This window comes from Dreissena polymorpha, chromosome 4, assembly GCF_020536995.1.
Source record: "Dreissena polymorpha isolate Duluth1 chromosome 4, UMN_Dpol_1.0, whole genome shotgun sequence".
Classification (NCBI taxonomy): domain Eukaryota; kingdom Metazoa; phylum Mollusca; class Bivalvia; order Myida; family Dreissenidae; genus Dreissena; species Dreissena polymorpha.
The window spans coordinates 119,177,462-119,201,747 of NC_068358.1; the positions used below are offsets into that span (position 1 = coordinate 119,177,462).

At 38.6% G+C, this 24,286-nt stretch overlaps 2 protein-coding genes across 2 annotated transcripts; one reads left to right on the plus strand and one right to left on the minus strand.

Moving 5' to 3' along the window:
* Nucleotides 1-69: 69 nt before the first annotated feature.
* LOC127878961 (uncharacterized) lies at nucleotides 70-12,424 on the minus strand. The gene is made up of 8 exons (XM_052425526.1): nucleotides 12,288-12,424; nucleotides 9,657-9,750; nucleotides 8,640-8,719; nucleotides 7,137-7,229; nucleotides 5,369-5,593; nucleotides 4,168-4,235; nucleotides 3,830-4,052; nucleotides 70-874 (listed from the first exon to the last, which is right to left on the minus strand). The coding sequence occupies exons 1-8, from the start codon at nucleotides 12,292-12,294 to the stop codon at nucleotides 810-812; spliced, it is 855 nt and encodes a 284-aa protein (XP_052281486.1). The 5' UTR covers nucleotides 12,295-12,424; the 3' UTR covers nucleotides 70-809.
* Nucleotides 12,425-14,579: 2,155 nt separating this feature from the next.
* Nucleotides 14,580-21,605, plus strand: LOC127879656 (acetylcholinesterase-like). The gene is made up of 10 exons (XM_052426629.1): nucleotides 14,580-15,019; nucleotides 15,817-15,886; nucleotides 17,646-17,796; nucleotides 18,357-18,542; nucleotides 18,906-19,099; nucleotides 19,427-19,574; nucleotides 19,835-20,004; nucleotides 20,381-20,510; nucleotides 20,850-21,033; nucleotides 21,331-21,605. The coding sequence occupies exons 1-10, from the start codon at nucleotides 14,706-14,708 to the stop codon at nucleotides 21,551-21,553; spliced, it is 1,770 nt and encodes a 589-aa protein (XP_052282589.1). The 5' UTR covers nucleotides 14,580-14,705; the 3' UTR covers nucleotides 21,554-21,605.
* Nucleotides 21,606-24,286: the final 2,681 nt, after the last annotated feature.

Below are 24,286 nucleotides of genomic sequence, written 5' to 3' on the forward strand. Positions count from 1 at the left end.
CTATGGAACGTGAAGTTAATGTATTGACATATTCCACAAATGCAATAAAAGAAATACAGACATTTTCTGAGGATTTTGAAATTAAATTGGAATAAACGACAGTGTCATTATTAATGTTTCAACAGTAGGATTGCAAAATATAACGGCGACTTTTATAGCACAATGTCATAGAGAAGAAACATATTTGCAGGTCACATGATCATGAATAAGCCACTCCACTAACACACAGTTTCGTAATAGTAACGTAACGTAATAAAACGCTACGTTGTTTAATGCGATGAAGATTAGATGAACGCAACTGCAAATACTATTCCAATGCCAAAAAGTAAGAAAAATACCCAAACAATTCATATTTGTCCAATGTAAATGACATCGCGTTGTCTGAAAATGAGTCTTATGCCACAGTCTGCGCATAATAACGTCACGCAAGGTTTCGTGGTCTCATTGGCTGAGCGGCTAGCTACTGACCATACTGCGCACGCTGGTCTGGAACAAAGCTGGCCAAAGTAAGATCCAGTTTCGCAGGACGGGGCCCACTATTTTTTTTAAGTTTGTTTAGTCCGCGACGATTGTGCAGCCAACTCCTTGAGACGAACAAACTAGACGACGCGATGGTGGTTTGGACCATCTTTTTTATTGTGTTCATGTGTTTGTTGCTACAAAATACGAATACAAATACAGTTTTTGACACAAAATGTGAACGACGGAAGATCGTAGCCCGTTGACATAAATGTTCGTAACACAATTACAACCGTACACAATAGGCCCACAAGCCCATGTGTCACTAAGATCACCCGTACACGTGCTGTCTAGAAACTGACGAAGTCTAGATTGCGCCTTCCAGCTTGCTGACCATAATGGCTCGTATCCCAGGCTGAAAAAGAGCAAGATGCGAAGCATTACCAATGGGAAAGATGTCGAAAAGGATCTGGATATGGAATATATACCCGTGCATTTGCGAGGGTACAGCTATTTATACAATATATAGCTTCTACGGCATCGACCACTGATTGTCATCATTGACCTATGTGTATGTGATCTGATCCAAAGTCTAATTCTGCCACTATATTGAACCTTCAACCTTTCTAAATTAGCATTTAAAAACGACCAGTGTTTATGTCTTGACAAATAAAGACGATTTCATAAGCTACACTGACATGAGGAAAGCTCGATAAGGCAGTCGCAATGGTCGATATCACGTGCGTGCGTGCCTTCATATGTGTGTTCGTGTCGGCGACAGGGCTTTCTGGGCTTGGTCATTCATAGTCAAGTTTTAAATAAATTAACTTGTTCACCATCATTAAGCCCGACTTACAACGTATCCTTATCTCAAATGTTACACGTAGAGGTCAAAGATAGAATATGACAATAAAACAGCTTGTCCGAACTTCGACTTTCTCGCCCATTATGCAATCTTAAAATAACATACCATACTGTTCCACCATGAGGGGACGGCGTTTCGCAGGTAATAACCGTCTCTCTTATTCAAACGTCAAGGTCAAACTTGGAGGTCAAATATCAAATTTGGTAATAAAATAGCATGTCCTGACTGTAACTTTTGTTTAAAACGAAGTTTAAAATTTAAATAACTGAGCATAAATGAATACACGAGCAGACAGCATGTCGCGTACATAATATCAGTCTCTCTTCCGCAAAGATCAATGTTAAACAAAGAGGTCAATTTTTGACGTAATACAGTGTGTTTTTTATGATTGTGACTTAATTGCTCATCTTGTATTGTTTTAACTATTTACAACAAATTTTTGCTACATTGAGACCGTGGCTCATGCGAAACCGTCTCCCTTCTTCAAAAGTCAAGGTCATACATAAAGATCAATGGTTAAATTTGCTTATAAAACGCTTATCCAGACTGTTTAATCCTCACTCACCATTTAATTTTAAAACAATCAATAATTTCAACTATGTGAAAAAGCTGTGTCACATCTTGGTCAAAGCCAACGGTCAAATATGGGAACGGTTCAGCTTGTTGAATAATTGCAATATTATAATGCGCTTTGCTTATTTATTGTCAGTTTTATATTTATATAATATATTACGATGAACTAGCATTGTTCAAGTTTTATTAATTAACTTTCTGTTCTGTTCAATAATCGCTGACAGTTTGCTCAGTAAGTTGCCAACTTGCATATAGTTCGTATTGACCCGGCATATTCTTTTGCAATAATAAAGTTTGTTTTGTCTACAAGACCCATAAATGTACAAACAGAACACTGAGGTGATATGTGTATAAAAAATCCACGTGCACACTGTTGAAGACATCCAACGTGTTGTGTAAAGTGCAAACAATTTTATTATCATAAAGTGCTTTTGAATAAAAACATACCATTAGGAAATTTTCAAATTAAGCTTTGAAAAGCAAGTTTGGTGTAATAAATCAATTAATATAATTGCTTTAAAATGCAAACAATTTTATTATCACAAAGTGCTTTTGAATAATAACATACCATTAGTCAATTTTCAAATTAAGCTTTGAAAAGCAAGTTCGGTGTTATAAATTAATTAATATAATGGTTTAAAAAGCGCATTACTTCGTAATAATTAAATGCGAAAAATAACTGCACTTTATTTGGGGTTAAAAGAAAGCGCAAGTCGACATAAATTAGTGAAAAAAAACTAATCGCGATTCTCGGTTTATGATTTTACACATCAACACCCCATTAAACACAAAGAAAATGAGCTCCTTATGAATAAACGTTGTTTTTCGTTTGATTTAGAAAACATATTTCATGAACAAAATGTGTTCCGCCCAGTTTTATTGTTTTTTAAGAGGCATTTGGATATAGGCACTTTCAAAAAATACATTTCCCATGCTTAATTGTCGAAAATGTTCCCAAAATAAGATGTAGCAAATGTATATCTGATTCTGAATTCATTTATGTGGATTTTTGTTACGATCAGTTAACTGTTTTTTTTAAATCGTTAAAACACCTTCCAAATGTCGCGATTTTGGACACTGAGCCAGTGAGCAGGCAGATTCCGTTATGACATTCAAAAGTTTCTTATTTTAATTATCATTGTCGCGTTCCATATCATTACCCTACTACTTCATCGTACGTCGCGTTTGCCTTCTACGTATTATCGCAAATGAGGTACAACCATATACAATGCAGTCACCACTTTGTAACAAAGTTGTATCTTTATTTGCGATCAACTTTTTGGTGTTGATCAATAACATTAAGTTAAAAAAAAACATAACAACACATTAAATCGTGAAAGTCTACCCGCCGGATAAAGGCTACAAAATAGGAACATGTGAATAATTGCTTTTGCCGGAAGCCTTTTGATTGCTGATACGTGTGCCGAAATAGGTTATGCAAATCTTTTTTTTCATTTATGTAACATGCTCAGTCATCTTATTTTATGTGCATTCATTGACGTTTATAATATCTAGCAAGCCTTCACACGTGAATGATGTCAGTCTAGTATTAATACATTCGACCAAAATGCTATGCACCGTAATTACATATAACAAGAGCATGGGTAAAAACATTCTTATTGTCGGGTATGTGGTCTGTGGGGAAAAATAATATAACATAAATTCGTGTATTTAAATTCTTTAAAAAATGCAGTATGCCAACCAATAAACTGCAGCCGAACGTACTATCGCCCTCCAAAAACGCAATGTGTATTTTATATTTGTGCAGTCCGCAAAGGCTAATCAGGGACGATGCCGAAAGTGTAGTCCCTGGTTATATTTTTTTGTAAATGGCACTTACTGCAATTAGTATTCATTATATTACTAACATGTATAAATATAGCAACATCTGTATACGATGTTGAAAAGGCGCCCGACGTAACGTTTACCCACCTCTCCTCGGCTCCGCCCCAAGATCCACACCTGCGCTGGCCCGGAAGCTGTCGTGTTTGCTACCCCCGTTGGTGGACGGCAAGCGATGCACGCCAGGTCGGGTGGCTAAATTGCGGAGTTCCACGTGGTACACTGAGGAGCTAGGTCGGCCAGCCACGGGGCGCTTGTCTACCGTAGCGTATGGGTAATCGTCTACAGGATACGCGGCTGAAGGCGTTTGTAACTGCAATGGGCGATATTAAATATGTACCAAACTGTATGTTTATAAGCGGGTTGCGGAATACAAGGAGAAACATGTACATCGTTCCAACAAATGATGACATAATGAAATGTTTTACCTGCGGTCTATTGGCAACTGCATACCCGTAATCAGACATCATGATTCTCGAATTTCTCTCGTAGGAAGCTGGCAAAATAGAACGAATAACATTTGTATTATACTAGCCTTATACACAGGGACTACTACCTTTTGTATTCAGATGAAAGAATATCAAAGAAATTAAATTGAGGTCAGAATTGTTACCCTAGTCCGTGGCTTTGCATGATGAAACAAAGACATGTGTGAAAATTAAATTGACTAATTGTAGTATTCACAATAATATGTGCTTGTTGCATGCAACCTGAATTTTAACTTACATGCAAACCAACAATCGGATTTTTTTAAGTACAAAAAGGGGACACACTCATGCTAAAAAACTGGTCACAGGTTACAGGGCCTAGTGAGGAAATGTTTATTGACAACCTAAACACATCTGCAACTTTTTTTGTATTGAATTGTTGATAGCAAACGGTAACCAGAATTGTATACATGTTGCAAACATGACTAAATTGCATGTCAGATGCATTGAACTTAGTCAGATTTCTGCTAAATTGCAGGTCAGAGTTATGGAACTTGGTCAGTGACCTCACGCAATCAATACATGTGGTGAAAGCAGTGATATAATGGAGATGCTGCACGCTAACTTTAACCTCATTTCTAAGTACGACAATGTGGCATAATTCCTCTATTGCAAGTCAGAGTTATTACACTTAGTCAGTGACCTCACACAATGTGTAGCCAATGTGTGATTCGATTGAATACCTGTTGATAAAAACAGTGATATGGAGATGTTTCATGTTTACCTTAACCTAATTTACCAAAAGGGGTAATAATTCTGCCTATTTTCATGTAAGAGTTGTGGAACTTTGTCAATTGACTTCACACTTAAGAATTGAATAGCATTTTTCTGCATTTCATCGGTGTATGAACTGTCGGGAAAATTACGCCTTATATGCATAAACGCCGACGGCAATAAACACATGTTTGACGTTTGAAATTAATGACCTGTAGCAGAAACATCGTTTTTGAGATACTGCGTGCTAAACTATACCAGAGCATTACCCGGACGACGACGCCGATGCCGAATTTTACGTAAGTAGTATACATCGGATAATTCGTGTAAAAGTCGACCTTAAATAATATGTCAAGTATAATTCTATATATATTGCGCCAAAGTAAGTCTTTACGTATTTAATTGATTCAAATAATTATCAACATACGTTCTTCCTTCAACAGTTGCGTTTTCGAGTTTGTGGGCTCTAAAAGTTGGTCAAAGTGGGAGCCACCCTGTGGTGCAAGATGCCCGCTGTGGCGGTGGGTGTCGGGCTGTGATCCCCCGGGAAGGTGGTACCTGTCGCCCAAACTAAATATCTTCACCTCCCCGTAGTTCGAGATAGTGTCGCGTCTGTAGAGGCTGTGGCGTAGGTCCGCTTCAACAGCCTTGTCTTAAGCGTTGTGAATAACAATTATAAATACGTTGTTAAACGATTAACGCATTTTTAACGGAAAAGGTAAAATAAAATGGGCTCATGTATTGATTTGAAAAATCACGAACGAGGACCATTAACCGCCATGGCATTGTCAGAAAGAGTGATATATCTGACATTGAGATTTATGGTGCATGAGCTTAGAAAATGTGTGGTGTAAAATAACCATATCCTGTTTAAAGCTGTTGGTATTCGAGATTGCCGTCGTGTGCCAGCAGAACATGGACGAAAGTTAAACCATGAAAATACGCACGTAGCTTTGAGAGATAACATTTTTGAAGGGTATTTATACACATCGAAAGAGAAAAATATAATACTGCATGTAAGAGTCCATCATTCGATTGGCAAAGAAAGGGTACGCATATTCGTGACATTGGAAAGAACATAGTACGGGTATTCGTGAGATTGGCTAAGAACGGGTACTGATATTTGTGAGATTGGCTAAGAACGCGTACTGATATTTGTGAGATTGGCTAAGAACGAGGATGGGTATTTGTGAGATAAGCAAGGAAAGGGTAACGGTATTCGCGAGATTGGCTATGAACGGGGGCGATTACTGAGTATTCGTGAGACTGGCTAGGAACGGGGCAGTTATTCGTGAGATTGGCTAAGAACGTGAGCGGATATTCGAGAGATTGGCTAGGAACGGGGTGGTTATTTGTGAGATTGGCTAGGAACGGAGCTGTTATTCGTGAGTTTGGCTAAGAACGGGGAAGGGTATTCGTGAGATAGGAACAAGTAAGGGTATTCGTGAGATTGGCAAGGATCGGGGACGGGTATTAGTGAGATTTGATATGAATGGGTACGGGTATTCGTGATATTGGTAATGACCGGTGCGGGTATTCGTTTGATTGGCAAGGGACCGGTACAATATTTTTTTTAGATTTGTGAGATAGGTAATGGACGGGTATGGGAATTCATGACTTTGACAGGGAACTCGAACGCGATTGGCAGGGACCTGGTTCGGGAATTCATGAGATTGACAATGAACGGGTACGGGAATTCGTTAGATGGGAAATTAACGGGTACGGGTATTCGTGAGATTTGCATAGAACGGGACCTGGTATTTGTGATATTGGCAATGAACTGTTACGGGAATTCGTGAGATTGGCAATACACAGGCGAGGGTATTCGTCAGATTTATGTGATACCTAAGCATAACTAAAGATGTATGAGATCCAACTCTGTATTTAAATCAGAAGGTGGTGACTGTATAATACTATTCACATCCAATGAGAATGAAATGCTATTGAGCACAGCTGTATCATATTATTTGAGCCGCGTCAGGCGAAAATGGGTATCATACCATATGCATTCGCGCAGTCTGGTCAGAAGCTACTCTGTCCGCTATCTATAAAATAAGCGGACAGAGAACCGGTAGTTCCTGGGCAGACTGCGCAAATGCTCTGGCTTGTCTGGAGCTTGATTGGTTGTATATAACATAAGATGCATAATCGCATGATTCGGCTCACTGTGAAGACTGTGGTTCTATATAGCCAACCTTCCGTGTGCACGTAGCGGCGATCGTAGCTGATCGGGCGATCGCGGTCTCCCATATCTCTGGTTTCGAAACTGGATCCGAAATTTCTAGGGTCTGAAAAAACAATGTTATAGACAAGTACATGTATGATTAAGATAGACAATTTCTTTAAGTTATATGTGCAACAACAGGTTTCGTTGTAGACAAAACGAATAAATCATTATCTGCTTATATATTCTCACGAGTACCAAAGTTTCAAGCTCAATCATGCTTTTCCCGCATTGATAACAGGAATTGTGCGGCTGTTCATGCAATCAGAGTGTTGTTGTTGTTGTTGTTGTTGTTGTTGTTTCGTTAACAATTTTCATGAAATAATTGTCTGTATTTAAGTTTAGGTTCCGTTGCATTTAGAAGACATTACATATGTTAAGTATTTGTATACAAAATAAATTCCAGCATAAATGCCTTACAGACACTGTGAATCGATCTTTTAGTCAAGTAATACAAATTTGACAGCGAACCTTATTTTGCGTTCGAAATACTCAGTACAGTGTCATAACCAGACTTACTTCCATCTTTGTAGGATGACATGCTCTTGGCAAAAATGTTAACTCTAAGGTGAAATCGCATTTTTGTGATATTGCCTTTTATGGAGAATGCTTGATTATTTTGGAAAACTGACGATTAAAAATGTCACAAAATCATAACAAGAATGTATACATTATGTTAAACAAGCGAAATAACTATCTTGACAAAGACACATTTTTAATGATTGGTTCATTAATGGGATAATCATCATTCGAAATCGGTTACTATGGTTTTTAACGCTTTCTTCAATTATTTTAAAAACGTTATTTTTATTAATCTAGCGTTTATAATTCACTTTAAATGTCTAATTACTAGTTACACCTAATTAATCAACTAGATTAACGAAAGTTGGCACAAATTTATTTAACATAGCTTGCACATCCAAGCTATTTATTTTTACTGAAAAATATTCAAATTTTGTGTGGTCTAATTCCAGGATGGGGGAGGGCTAACGAAGTACTCAAAGAAAAACACGCCTGTCCGATATTCATTTATGGTGGCCACAAACTAATCTCAGGAGCAGGAAATGAAATCTGTTCGCCTAGGTGGGAGGAGCATTTACCAGCCACTGAGATAACGGAATAACACTTGTACAGCAATGCGCCGAGAATACGTATTATAATGAGGGAAATAACTCACTCATCAAATTTCCGAAATCAAGGACCGCAATAAACTCCCTTGATTGAAAAGAATGGTTAACCAATAGTTATGAATAGAGTACGAACTTAATTTAAATCAGTAAAGCAATCAACTCGATGCTGCGATTGTGAAAATCGTGGTTTGACGATTACGGTAACCTTATCGCAGATAACTCTAACACATACAAAACAAATATGTTACAGTTATTTTCAGGATTAAAAACCAAATCGAATATAGAGCGTGCGTATTGGTAGATTTAGAAAGTTCGATAAATAATAATCAGGAAGTATAAGTTACCATATTCGTCTCCACTTCGCCGGATCCATTTTCCTTTGATCGAGCGCGAGCGCTGCTGATGCCCTAATTTCACAGAGCTCCTATAGGTATAGACCATAATAGACAATTAAACACTTGCCATGTTAATGTTATGGAGATAACGATGATGATAATGATGATGAAGAATAAGAAGATGACGATGACGACAAGGACGATGACGACAAGGACGACGATAATGATGATGACGACGACGACGATGATAATGATGATATTGTTGATGATGATAAAGAAGATGACGATGATGATGATGGTGGTTATGATGATGATGATGATGATGATGATGATGATGATGATGATGATGATGATGATGATGATGATGATGATGATGATGATGATGATGATGAAGTTTTATTGTTGCAAATTATACTTTACATATCGGTAGATTATAATATGCAAGATATAAGTGTCGTTTACAACTCACTGTTACACATAAGTTTGACGAACAAAGTAGGTCATGGTTCATAGACTGCTTCCATGGGTTTGTATGTATACGCCGTATAAATTTATACTCATAACGGAGCTGAGGACGTCGAAAAAAAAACAATCAACATAACAGCCTTTTACTCTTCCTAGTTAAACACAGCATCAAACACGTCTTCTTTATTAATAAAGAAGAAAATCTTGAAACCCGACACATCATTAAAACTAACAATAAACAGACATACCCAAAAAACATAGTGGGTTAACATGTTTGCTATATGCAAGAAATGAATTACGTGCGTGAACATTTATTATGTTATGATATTTTTTTATTAATAAATAAATTACAATCACAATATATATTTAGACACATACATGCCTTTAAAAGATAGTTACCGTTTCCCGCGCATTATCTATATGTATATGTTATAAATGAAAGTGATTATTATCATTCATATGCATTATCCTATGCATGAATTATTACTAACATCGACGAAACAATAAACCTAATGGAGATAGAGATTAATACACAACATATGGCTATGTAAGAGCGTATACCTTTTGTAAATTAAGCAAAATATGACGATTGCAATGACAACCAAGACCGCAACACCGCCCACCACGATGGCAACGATGCCCCCTACTGGAAAACCTGAAAGTAAAAGTGCACAATTACGTAAGCACTGGCTCGCACTATCCGCCATAAAGGTCCAGTCTCACTATGATGCCGGCAGCCAGTCTCACTATGATGCCGGCAGAGCCCCGGTGCATGATCCGGCATCTACCGGGATGAACCGGGGCTCTAACGGGATGAACCGGGGCTCCATCGGAATGAACCGGGGACGACCGGGAACAACCAGGGCTCCACTGGGAAAGTATTTAAATGACTAAATCCTCCGGGAGTCACCGGGAAGGACCGGCAACGACCGGCGTGGCACCGGGAACAACCGGGACGGCACTGTAGCTCCACCGGGCCCCATACAGACCCCGGCAGAGCTACGGCAACGCCCCGGCGAATGCCGGCAGAGTCTCGGTATAGCTACGGTTCATAAGTAAACCGGCGCTCTGCCGGTAACGCCACCGGCATTCACCGGGGCTCCGCCGGGGCTTTATCGGCGACGACCGGAGTTAAACCGGGGCGTTGCCGTAGCTCTGCCGGGGTCTGATGCCGGTATAGCCCCGGTGAGTGCCGGTGGAGTTACGGTATACCGGGAAGATGCCGGCTTTCAACGGGGCATTACCGGCGACAACCGGGGCTCTGCTGGGGCTTCACCGTGATAAACCCTAGCCAGTCCGGGGTTGACCGGGACTCTGCCGGGCTGTTGACCGGCTTCAACCGGGGCGGCACCGGGAAATACTGTGACCGCGTTAGCAAACCGGGATGGACCGGGGCTCTACCGGCAATAGCGAGACTTGGGCTTAAGCTAGTAAACGAGTCTTTTTTTTTTTGGGGGGGGGGGCGATAATCATGTGGGATATTAATGTCCATAACAAGATGGCCATGATGGCGAAAAATGCTGACCTGATTTCCGACAGAGGTGAAGATTATGTTCTTGTGACAGGTATAATAACAACCTCCACGCAGAGATTTGATCGGAACCATCATAGCTGGATCAAATCCCTGCCTTCATAACCAACGGGAGGCGGAAAACTACAACGGGCGAGGCATGGTCAGGGGTGATAACCCCCAAAAAGGGTTAGGGTAAGGGTTAGGGTTAGGGGTCGGGTTAGGGTTAGGGTTGGGTTTAGGCTAACCCAAACCCTAACCCGACCCCTAACACTAACCCAAACCCTAATCCTAACCCTCTAACCCCCCCCCCCCCCCCTTGCGCAATACCATACCATGCCTCGCCCGTTGTAGTTTTCCGCCTCCCATAACCAACCACGTGATGATAGCCGAGCCACATGGTACAATAATTTTAATGTTGTTATTTTATCTCTTTTTTTAATTAAGTAATTTATTTGTTTATAATGAACCTAAACTTATACATTGGTAGTTTAGGTACCATTACATGAAGTATTGGGTTGACCAGGGAAAATGAGGTATTGTTTAGTGCAAGGAAGTATGAGGTATTGGGTAGTGCAGAAAAATATGAGGTTTTGGGTTGACCAGAGAAATATAAGGTATTGGGTATTGCAGAAAAATATGAGTTATTGGGTAGTGCAAAGAAATATGAGGTATTGGATAGTGCAGAGAAGTATAAGGTTTAGGGGTGACCAGAAAAATATGATGAATTGGGGATGTAGGTATTAAGTAGTGAGTTATTTGGTAATGAGCTATCGGGTAGTGAAGAGAAGGATTCGGTATTGGGTATTGCTGCAAAGATAGTATGTATTAGGTAGTGCAGTGCAATATACGTCATTATGTAGTTAGGTATTAAGTAATGGACTATTTGGTAGTGTAGAGAAGGATGAGGTATTTTGTAGTACAGAGAGGTATGTGGTATTGGATAGTGCAGAGAAATATGAGGTATTGAGTAGTGCAGTGAAATATGAGGTATTGGGTAGTGCAGTGAAATATGAGGTATTAAAAACGCAACAACGATCGTGTCTGTACCACTTTCAGGTCCAATTAGGGCCTCTTGTGCAATCGTGTGGTCATACGCAAAACTTTGACAATTTGTGAACGAATTTTTGGAAAATAAATTATCTGCTGGTAAGCGAATATTTTTCGGTCATGATTTAAAGTTATGTAGCGACATATATCATTAATTTACACATTTAAGGTTTAAACTTTGCACCTTGAGTACTTGAACTGTTTGAATATGTAAACAAATGTATGTAAAGTTAATTTATGTGCACGGACGACGAAATTAGAACTAAGTTGGATTTATGATACACCGTCCACAGTTTACAAAGAAATGCGTAGTCAGTCTTTTTGATTGAGTTTTATATAAAAACATAAATAAAACATCAATATTTCGAATATTTACGTTTAAATGTGTGCACTGTATGTACCAATGTGCACTGTATGTGACAATGTGCCCTGTATGTAACAATGTGCACTGTATGTAACAATGTGCACTGTATGTAACAATGTGCACTGTATGTACCAATGTACACTGTATGTAACGATGTGCACTGTATGTAACAATGTGCACTGTATGTAACAATGTGCACTTTATGTAACAATGTGCACTGTATGTAACAATGTACATTGTATATAATATTTTAATAATAATTGCTTACCTGACATTATCGACACGAAAAAACAACCTCAACACAACTCTGACACAACTAACCCGAACAAAGCTTATAAACGCTTAACATCGTCATTTATGGTTACAAAATAGTCATTTTATTTGCAACGAAAGCTTATTTGAATAAAAACAGATATATAGCGTGCCGTATCAAATAACAAGACTCCGTTTCTTCCGCATTCGCCTGATCACTGATGTGAAAATTGTTAAGTGTCGTCTTACACTAACGTGGGGGGGGGGGGGGGGGGGGGCATGCGTTTACGGAAGCTTACCGGGTTTAAGTGAGAATAGTAGGAACTGACTACCAAGATGGCGTCGTTTTCGTGTTTTTCTTGAAAGAGTAGCGTATATTTTCACCCGGGTAAACCACTTTATATTAATATTTCTTTTAAATGATTACAGGAAGTAGGTGAATTGATTCAGTCGGTTTGCAGGGTTTTCGTACATCATTATTATAATTCTACTATGAGTAACGTGATTAAAACAACACCTATATTGCACCACATACAATGCTATAAAACTATATTATTGAAGTACACATATAAACGTTATTAAAGATGAATATATAGATCGTGTCATGCATGCTCTTTTACATAGGAAAGAGCTGTTTGTCATTTGGAAGTCATGTCCCAAAATGTGCTAAAAAGGAAATCAGTTAAAAAAAACGGGGATTAAACCAATTTTTAACAATAAAAAAGTTATCAGAGAGGAAATGACATCGGGAGAATGAACAAATCGTGATTTTAGTTATATTTTACTGTACACGTGCGTCAATATTGTGTATTAAAAAAAGGGAAATGATTTGTACATCCAATTTCTCGAACGTCACGTAAGTAGAAAACGGATATGATGACGGTTTTCCTTCAATTACGTTTATATCCCAACGTCTACGATCTTGAAACAAAAGATCGTGGGAAGCGCAAACACTTTCGAGCTGAAAGGGCGTATTCATTAAAAAAAAAATCTACATATAAAGTGGCTTACCGGGTGAAGATATCCGCAACCCCTGCACGAACAACACGACGCCATTTTAAAAGTAAGTTCCAACTAACCCCACTTAAATCCGGTAAGCTCACGTATACGCATGCCCCTCTTATTCATTCACGATAGGTCAATATGATAAGCTGCGACATTTTTTACGGGACTGATTTTTTTTATATTTCAAACTTTTGGGGTAAATGTATACAATCTTCGAGGGCGTATACAGATTACCCACGGTGATGATTCATATACATGTAGATCTATTTGATTATTTCTGCTTAATTTGAACATAATTGTTTTACTGTACTATTTGAAACTTAAGGTGTACTTTGTATTTTGATAATGGTTAATTTCTTCGTGTTATGTTTCAGTTTTCGAGCTATTATGTTGTACTGAAGATTATCTGGTCCTTCATAAGCTCCTGAATGTATGCAATATCATCAGCGTAATATTGGGACACAGTGATGATTTGAGCCTAGTTATTGATAAGTTGGAGTTAATGCATGTGCGAACAGTGTCGTCGCAGATAAGACTATGCTTAATAAGGACGACACTTTTCTCTTTTATGTTTTTTATTCATTAAATGATTCGTCCCTCTATACGAAAATCCAGTTAATGCGGAAAGTGTCGTCCCACTTTAGCCTGCACAACCTGATATGGAAAGACATTTTACGCACGTCCATTAAAGCCAGTTTTCCCATGACGGGGCTGATTTAAGCTTTACGATCTTTACGAGCTGTACTCCGACATCGACGTTAATATTATTGTTCGAAGAAAATTAACCAAAATTTATACCCAAAGTGTGCTGGCGTATTTTCTCCGTTATCCACAAGACTTTCAACTCGAACCGGTATGGTAGAGCTTCTGTGTTAAGCATAACTCAGCCCATAACAAATAACAAGCACTGTAAGTCGGGTTGTTTTTAAATTGAACGCGCGCAAAAAACTGACCCGGTCCATTTATTCAAGTTCAAGTTCGCAATTCAAGATCGAATGATAAACAAAACCTTCAAGATTGTAGGTGTATTTTGTCAATGCATTGATTAAAAAAAACGATTCAGATGTAAAACTCATTGTTAGATTGCATTCCTCGCGCAACAAAGAAATCCCTAGGTCAAATGTTAAGGACAAAATAAGTGTTTCACTAATTTGATATTTGTCAATAAGTTTGCACGTATGTCACAAGAATACGAACATTGTCAAATATTTTAGCATTACTGAGATAATAAATTGGAACGTGCAAGGTTAAGTTCGAAAGGTTTGACTGTCTCGCCTCGACCATTGTACATCGTAATTTGTGCTCATTGTTGACGAATCTTAATTTTAATTAGTGCAGTACCTTTCTTAAATTCATAATCAGTGACCCAGTTCGTCACTTATCTGTGCAATGGAGGTGAAAACATTCATCTGAAGAAATCCAGTACAATATGACCGTCTATGTAAACAGAATGCACAATTTATTTGCACTGTCGTTAATCTATTCTGTCTCCGCAGCTTCTAATGTTGTTGTACAAACATTAAACGGAAAAGTCAGAGGCTATGTTCTCGATATCGCCGGTCACAACGCTGTAGGAACTGATGTCGACGAGCTTCACGTTTTTCTAGGCGTGCCGTACGCAGAGCCACCAACCGGAAGTCTCCGGTTTGCCTACCCCGTGCCGCGGAAACCATGGGCGCCCACCACCCTGGACGCATTGAGACCCGCGCCCGCTTGTCCCCAGAGAAACTGGTTCTTGCGGACGTAAGAGATACCGTTGTCGTTAAAAGTCTTGAATTGTGTTCGAATTGTGAACAAAAATTGATGTTCTTAGCATATTTTGGAAGTTCTTAAGTTGTGTTCATAAAATGGAATTTAATTACTACATTTATTGTTATACAAATATCTTATATCAGTAAAAAGAACTTCTGATATATAACCTACGCCATGCGAAATAAGGTCTTCAGCCATGTGCGGCCAGCGTAGTCTCACAATCTGGTCAGGAGCTACCCTGTCCGCTAATGAGACTACGAAACCTTGCGTGACCTCATAGCAGACAGCATATCTCAGAGCCAAACTGCGCGAATTCGCAGGCTTTTCTGAAGCTACGATGGCCGCTCATGGTGTAAGACTGATTTTCGCATGACGTTGGTTAGATATACATGTACGTATTATATATCAAGCGTGCTTGGACTTTAAATTTTGCATGAGTTTTTGTAATTACATTTCATTTTTTCTATTAAAAAAAGATATATCACAAAATATTGATACAACATCTACATTGTGTATATTATTTTTTAGGATAATTTTTAACATTATACATTCGTTGTTTTATTCAGCAAAGATTCATGTATATGAATCGTCCAGTTTTTGCACGTTTACAAAGTTTATATGCTTAACATAGGGTACCAGCTAAACAATGTTTGCGGTATTTTTTAATGGGGTAAACGCTATAATTTATAAAGTGTTCTGATACCATGTATATGTGATAAAATTAGAACTTTATTGAATTAATTGAAAATTGAGTAAGTATTATTTTGTGTTATGTATCTTATGTACAGGTACAGTTTTGACAGCAACTATGACAATTTCAACGAGGACTGCCTATATCTGAACATTTTTGTTCCACAGGTAAACTACATATTGTACGAACACACCGTTATAGTAGGAACGGAGGCAAACGGTGCATGATTGGAAGGTGTGTTTTTCTTTAATATACTTATGATGTTCAACATTGTATTGGTTAAAAGAAAAGGTGTGTGCCCACGAAAAATTCTGTGCCTACGGGGTGTTAATCCAAAATGACCGCAAAGATGGCCGAGCTAAAACATAGAAAAGTATTTTTTTTCACAAATGACACACACAAAATATAATTTTCACAATTTTGTTCAGCTTTGTAACATATTATTCTTTTAAAACAAATAAGGTTTCTGTAGAAATATAATAGACTTAATGAAACAGAATGACAAGCGGTAAATACACGAAAAATCGGTGCACAAACTAGCTTTAATTGCCTGTGATATGTTTCACTTTGTACCTGAAAAGAAGTTTAGATAAATTAACCATCTTTAATGCATTTATACACAACTACGAGGCTATGGAATATTATGATACACTATTCAATTTGAAGATGATCCGTAATTGTGATACATGCGACAAGAAAAGTAACGAACAACGATCATAAATCAAAAAAGGGCATTAAAAGCTCGAACATTATAAGTAGAAACGGAGAAACACAGTCCATGGTTGGAAGCTTTTAATTAAATATTCTGATGATGTTCTAAATTTTCTTGGGTATAAGAACACGTGTATTACCACAATATTTTTCCCTTAATGTCTAAATCCAGGATGGCCGCCAAGATGGTCGCCCCAAAACAACTAGAAAATATCGTGTTTCCACAATTTTGGAACGTGATGCGCATTAAAAGTAATGCCATAATGCAGTTTTTAACATAAGAATCACGGCCCAGTTAGGTATCTCGTTCTCGCGACTCAGAATTGCGGCTAATTTCTTACATGATTTCATGCATGGAGCCGTTTAAAGAAACATATAAGTCGCGATCTGTGAAAAGGGGGTTTAATGCATGTGCGTAGTGTCGTCCGCACAGGCTAATGAGGGACGACTCTTTTCGCCTGAACATGATTTTTGCTAAGATGATGCTTTTTTGAAACGAAAAATATCATAAAGGCGGAAAGTGTCGTCCCTGATTAGACTATGCGGACTGCACATGCTAATCTGGGACGACACTTTACGCGCTTGCAGCAAACACCCTTTTCACAGCACGGATTATATTGATAATCGGAAAGGCAATGATTTGTTAAGTATTGTTCAAAATCTCGAAGAATTAAGCATTACAAAATGGAAATTTAAACACTTCATACGCATAAAAAAATACGTTTTTTTGCACGCATATATATACACGCTTTTTCATTTCATGTGCAATATTTCACATAAAAATGTATGTGTTTCATAAGAGTAATATGCTTTTAATTGCTTAAATTAAAAAGATTACCAAAGTCGTTTAAATTATATGTTGTTTGTATCATTTTTGAAAACACACACACGGTATTTTCTAGGTTTTTGGTCGGTCAACTTGAATTAAGACCCTGTGGGTATAACACTTTTCCTGAGAACAAAACTATGCTTTTACCAAAGACAATGTAGAACATCGTCAGTATATTGAAAAAAACTTCCAATCATGCACAGTGCACTACCGTTACTACTATACCAGTAAACTAGCTCTTCCTTTATACATGTACTAACACAAAGAAAAAAAGTCCCATAAGATTTAACGACACACTTTTTTCAAAATACATTAATAAAGGTCGTATCGGCCAAAATGAATTTCAGACAGACACTTAAAACACACAAATACTGTTTTGTTGTTAGAGACATTCCAACCCAAATGCGTCGTACCCAATTTTGTTCTTCGTTCACGGAGGTTCGTACCAGTATGGTTCCGGAAACGAATACGACGGGAGGATTCTAGCTCAGGAAGGAATTGTAGTGGTCACAGTGAACTACAGAGTCGGCGCTCTTGGTATTTACTGAGCCTAGTTCTGAGGAAACTGGGCATAATGCATGTGCGTAAAATGTCGTCTCAGATTAGGCTGTGCAGTCCGCACAGGCTAATCAGGGACGACACTTTCCGCCTAAATTGGATTTTTGCTACGAAGAGACTTCATTTAAACGAAAAACTGTCATAAAAGCGGAAAGTGTCGTCCCTGATTATGTGTGCGGACTGCACAGGCTAATCTGGAACGACACTTTAAGCACATGCATTATGTCCAGATTTCTCAGAACGCGGCTCTACTTGTAACTAAGTTGTGAATCGATATTGCTTATCTCAAATCAACAGAAACTATCGCAAGCATTGCTTAAACAAATCATAAATGTGGTCTCTCAAACACAAATATGCTTCTATTGCTGTAACGCTGTGTGCGATTAATATTAAATAACTAAAGAGAAACTCAGAACTAAGTATTTTTCATACGGTCATCATACGTCCCTGCTTGTTGCTGCCTAAGCGATGTTTGATGACATTTCTACGTAATGGTTGCTGCTGCATTCTATGGTAAGATAAATATTTCTTCTGCGAAGGTTTCCTGTCCACGGATGATGACGTTGTCCCTGGCAACTACGGTCTTTTAGACCAGCTGACCGCTCTAAAGTGGGTCAAGAACAACATCGATCGTTTCCATGGCGATCCATCCCGTATCACTGTGGACGGACAGAGCGCCGGTGGAAGCGGCGTTTCTTTGCACATGTTTTCACCACTGGCAAAAGGTCTGGGAATTCATCTTTCTTGAAACCTTGTGCTTTCTATAACAAGTTGATATAATCGTTAAAATATGTATGCATGTATATAATTACTGAAATAAAACATGCATACTAATTAATAATTTGCAAGTTCGATTTTTTAACGTTATGCTGAATCATGATGACACTGACATTCATGTTACAATTATTGTATGCTTGTTCAAATACAGTCTATAAGTAATTCGTAACAATATGCGCATTACAATTACAAGTTATCTGATTAAGCAAATACGATATATTGAAACAAAGCAATATATTTGATAATTCTACAATATAAATTAAAACAATTTCTAGTTATTATAATTGAAACATTTCATCATTTCTTTCTAGACCTGTTCAGTGGTCTAATCCCCCAGAGTGGGTGCGCACTCAGCCCCTTCGCCGTCTATCGACCGCCAACTTCTCCGGCGACGGCAGCACGGGCACTGGCCGCCGCCGTAGGATGTCCGACCACGAATTCCACGCAGCTGATAGCGTGTCTTAGAACGAAGGACGCACTCGTACTGGCGAACACGAGAATATCCGTACGTAACTATGGTTACTTTTAGATATTGTGTATAGCTTTTCCGCATAGTGTTCGTCATGTGTTTTTTTATGATCTCTAGCTTTCTCACGTCATAGACACCGTATTTTAAATTGTTTCGAGCAAGGATTAAAAAGGTGAAAATATTAAATAAATAAATGGGGCAGTAAACATTTGAAATCTAAAATTACAAATTCTTAACACAAGCACATGGATGAAAAGAAATTGGTTTAAAAAATGTATTGTCACTTAAAATTGCATAATAACAACGATATTACGCTACTCCATATTATTTGTTACAATTCACATGTACACACGGGGCTTACAGGGCCCGCCGATGATCGCGGCGTTCGCGCCGCGCGTGGACGGCTTCTACCTCAAGGAGCTTCCGGAAGTGCTGCTCGCCAAGAGAGACTACCTGAGACACGTGAACGTCATGACCGGATATGTGCCCCAGGTAGTCTCGGAGGACCTTGGTATGATTATTGTCAGCTTACTTAAAAGAACTTATATCTGAAATCAAATCTGCGTCTAAATAATATAATCCATCATTTACCAAATTATCCATTTTCAACGCCTTTCAGTATAATAAATATTTATGTTACGATTGGTCATTGTGAAATAAAACAAACACGGTGTATAGTTGAACACGATAAGAATCGATAGCTAAGTAAGTTTGGGATGATATTGTTTTGGTTTCAACACTTCGTCTCTTTTTACAACACGTGTCTTACAGAGGATATTGAGGGTATAGACCAAGGTCTCACAGCCACTCATCTTCGAAATCTGTTTCGAGACAAGAGCGACCGATATCAGGGACAAACGTCGAATGACGTCTACCATGCCCTCCTCTGTGCGTACCCGCCCTCTAATGACGTCAGACGTAACAGGGACTACGCCGTTGACGTCAGTGCAAGCGTTTTTAGTATTACAATGCCAAGTTAATATCCACTGCAATCGCTCAGTAACTCTGAAAACGCTGAAAATGAGCTATATTAATTGTCCATCGTATATACCGCTGTTGAATCCTATGCTTGTAGCTGCTGTTTTTTTTTTTTTCCCGTTTGCAACTGAAATGAAAACTTGGTTAAAGAGTCTATTCACAAATGAAAAACACTGTTGATAATTTCATGTATATTAATCAAAAAGTAAGTTCTTAAGGTAAATAAATTGAAGTAATATTGTTATACAAAAAATCGTTGAAAATGTCCCTTTCAAAAAAAAAGAAAAAAAATGAGGACTCGAATAATCAAAAACGGTAAAATAGTAAGTTTCGTTCCAGATGAACTCTGACTACGGGTATGTGGTGCCGCACGTTAAACTCGCGCAAGCGTTAAGTACTAATGGTGAACGTGTGTGGCTATATGACTTCACATATCGCTCGCCGAACACCAGCAAACTGGACTGGATAGGTGAGCGGAATATAGTCAGATAAAAAAGCACAACCAAAACTTGCAAACTGAATCGAGTGTGTACCATATAATAAATGAACGTACAGATTACATGAAATATACAGCGTATACTTCTAAAGGCTGTCAATTGTTACAAACATATAATAGAAAATTGCGAAGCACAAGAAACAATTTGGTTATTTATTATGTGAAGCTTAATATAATCTTAACAGCGTCCCAAAAACACTGTTGGTGTCCCCTATAAAACAAATCCTTGTAATTCATTAAGAAAATAAATACATGTACTGAACGCAGCATTTATTGTTTATTTACCCTACTTACTTAATTGCAACCACTAAGGGGTTCCCCACGCGGAGGAGCTGTACTATCAGTTCGGAGCCCCCTTTTTCGACTCGAGCCCCTGTCCGGGTGTCCGTGACGTCACGTGTCCGTCAACGTGGGGCACGTATCAAACCTGGTCGGACGGCGACAGGCAAGTCAGTCAAACAACAATGAGGATGTGGGCGGACTTTGTGAGAATGAGGTAGTGTTTTTTGTTGTTGTTTCTTCAAGTATTTAAATGGTGTTAAATCAACCAAGGAAATGGTGTTCTCATATTACTGTGGTTATAATGAAAACCGACTCTATCATGTCATGTTATTTATTGCAGGTTTCTACGTGTAACGTTGGTTTAAGATGATAACTTTCACGTGATTGATACACCAGCGAAGCAATTTAATTTGATTTAAATATACTTTTTGTCCTTTAGTACTTTAAATTGTTAATAGAAAACATGCGTTTATTACGAAACTATTAAACGATGCGCACGCTTCATTCGCAGCAATACAAGCACCTCGTTCCTGTCCACTGGTCCAGACCGCGGCACGTGGCGTCAGTTCGAGCCCGGTCACAACGTGCTGAACATCAGCGGCGCCACCGTCCACGCCGCGCCACTGCGTCTCTCTCCAGGGCAGAGGTTCTGGCAAAGTTTCAACTTCCTCAACCTGACTGCTGACGTCACCGATGTCTGTGGCAGTCAGAGCAGCATACTCGTTGGAAAATGACATCATGGGCTATTGGTCTAACTGTAGATCGTTAAATTCATCAACAAAATTAGTTATGTCTTTAATATATTTTATACGTCTCCGCCATCGTATTATATAGACTATAGCTATCTGACAGACATTAGATAGACCTTTCTTAATCTTCATGTGGATGAACGGTGTCATATCTACCGATATTTGCTAGTTTTCCATTGGTATGCTATGTTTGGACTTTCTAGCCTTCGCAACGCATTGAAAGCTCACTTAAATAAGCGACAGGATTACGAATGTTTGAAATACACAATTCGATTTTTTAAAGTTCAATTCAATGATAAATCTTACCATCAAATTTGATCGACATCGGCAGCCGAGTTGAATATGTATTTGTGGATAAGTAGCTATATAACATTATAATCTAGAAATGCAAATGTTTTTCATATCAATATCATATTACTAAAAACGAAAACAAGAACACATTTTTAACTATTGAAATTCGAAATAATACACACAAATTCGCGTAACTTAGACATCACGAGTAAGGCAATATGAGTTGTAACATACATTCCCTATGTTGAAAACATGATCGACACCATTTTCCAGTAAAGTATGAACATTCTCATGGCACAAGATGCGTATTGCATGTGATTCCTGTAGATTGTTGACGAGAAAAATGGTTATACTCCTCAATTGGTTCAAATGAATGATCGACAATTACCTTTCTGTAAGGAAAATACTTGAATACTAGTCAGTGGTAATGTCAACACTGGCGCAGTATTGTATACTTGAATACTAGTCAGTGGTAATGTCCACACTGGCGCAGTATTGTATACTTGAATACTAGTCAGTGGTAATGTCAACACTGACGCAGTATTGTATACTTGAATACTAGTCAGTGGTAATGTCAACACTGGCGCAGTATTGTATACTTGAATACTAGTCAGTGGTAATGTCAACACTGGCGCAGTATTGTATACTTGAATACTAGTCAGTGGTAATGTCAACACTGGCGCAGTATTGTATACTTGAATACTAGTCAGTGGTAATGTCAACACTGGCGCAGTATTGTATACTTGAATACTAGTCAGTGGTAATGTCAACACTGGCGCAGTATTGTATACTTGAATACTAGTCAGTGGTAATGTCAACACTGACGCAGTATTGTATACTTGAATACTAGTCAGTGGTAATGTCAACACTGACGCAGTATTGTATACTTGAATACTAGTCAGTGGTAATGTCAACACTGGCGCAGTATTGTATACTTGAATACTAGTCAGTGGTAATGTCAACACTGACGCAGTATTGTATACTTGAATACTAGTCAGTGGTAATGTCAACACTGACGCAGTATTGTATACTTGAATACTAGTCAGTGGTAATGTCAACACTGACGCAGTATTGTATACTTGAATACTAGTCAGTGGTAATGTCAACACTGACGCAGTATTGTATACTTGAATACTAGTCAGTGGTAATGTCAACACTGACGCAGTATTGTATACTTGAATACTAGTCAGTGGTAATGTCAACACTGACGCAGTATTGTATACTTACGTCACGGAGCGTCTCATCTAGAGTCCGTGCTTACGTGTAAGATAACAATGGATGTCGTACTCAAATTACTGGAAAAACAAATGCATTGAATAGATCGTTCCTTTAAAATTGATGCGACTGCATTATTATTGTGGCACGGCCGGTGTCTGACAAAGTCGAAGTATTGAAAAATAATAATTTAATATTGATATGCAAATGACAAAGAAGGTCACACTTACAAGGTAATTGATTCACTATTTAAGTATTTACAACGAATATTGACCCCCCCCCGGAAGTTCAGGCTGATCAAGATAACCGCTAAAGCAAATGGATTCATCACATGTCAAAATAAAGTATAAAAGAATAAAAGACATGCGAATCTCCGACAAGCAGCATCTGTCAACGCAATCTATGGTTAAATATAAAGGGATAGGAGCAGGGTGCTGCGGCATACATCATTTTGGCAAGCCCCCTCCCCAGCTTGGCCCTTTAGGTAGTATAATAATTATGGCGTTTGATGAACTAGAATTGTTAAACGTTTCACCCTGAACCTTTTGAGCAGCCTATTGTAATGTACCATGTGTCTCTGTATTCATTTAAAAGAATATCAGGCTATACAAAAGACAATATTCTAAAGTTTACACAGAATTATTTATTGATAATCATCAAATGAAATCGTTAAAATGATAAAGCATTTGTTACAAGTTTCATCCATAAAGGTGGGTTCCCACTGCCGATCCGATCAACTCGATCATCCCGATCACCGAAATTTCCCGACCAAACCCGACCAAGCTCGACTAAAAAGTGTATACACGACTTCTTCTCGATCTCTTGTCGATAACACACGACCCCCACACGACTCATTCACGACGTCCACTCAACCATCCTTCCGATTTTCGCTCGATCATCTCGACCTATAAGCAAGACCTATACGATCTCAGCTCGACCAAGTGGACCTCAGCTCGATCGCCACCAGATCTTCACACGACCAGATCGTAATGGTCGTATTACAGTCGTGCAAAGCGATCTAAAATAACTCGGGTAGAGGTCGAGCGGATCGGGTACAGAGCTCGTGTATGGTCGAATAGCAATCGGGAAGTGATCGTGTACGGTCGAGTAGCCGTCGGGTAGCAGTCTAGTAAATCTGTACATCAAATCGAATAGAGGTCGAGTTGATCGTGTTGCGATCTATAATAACTCGGGTAGAGGTCGAGCGGATCG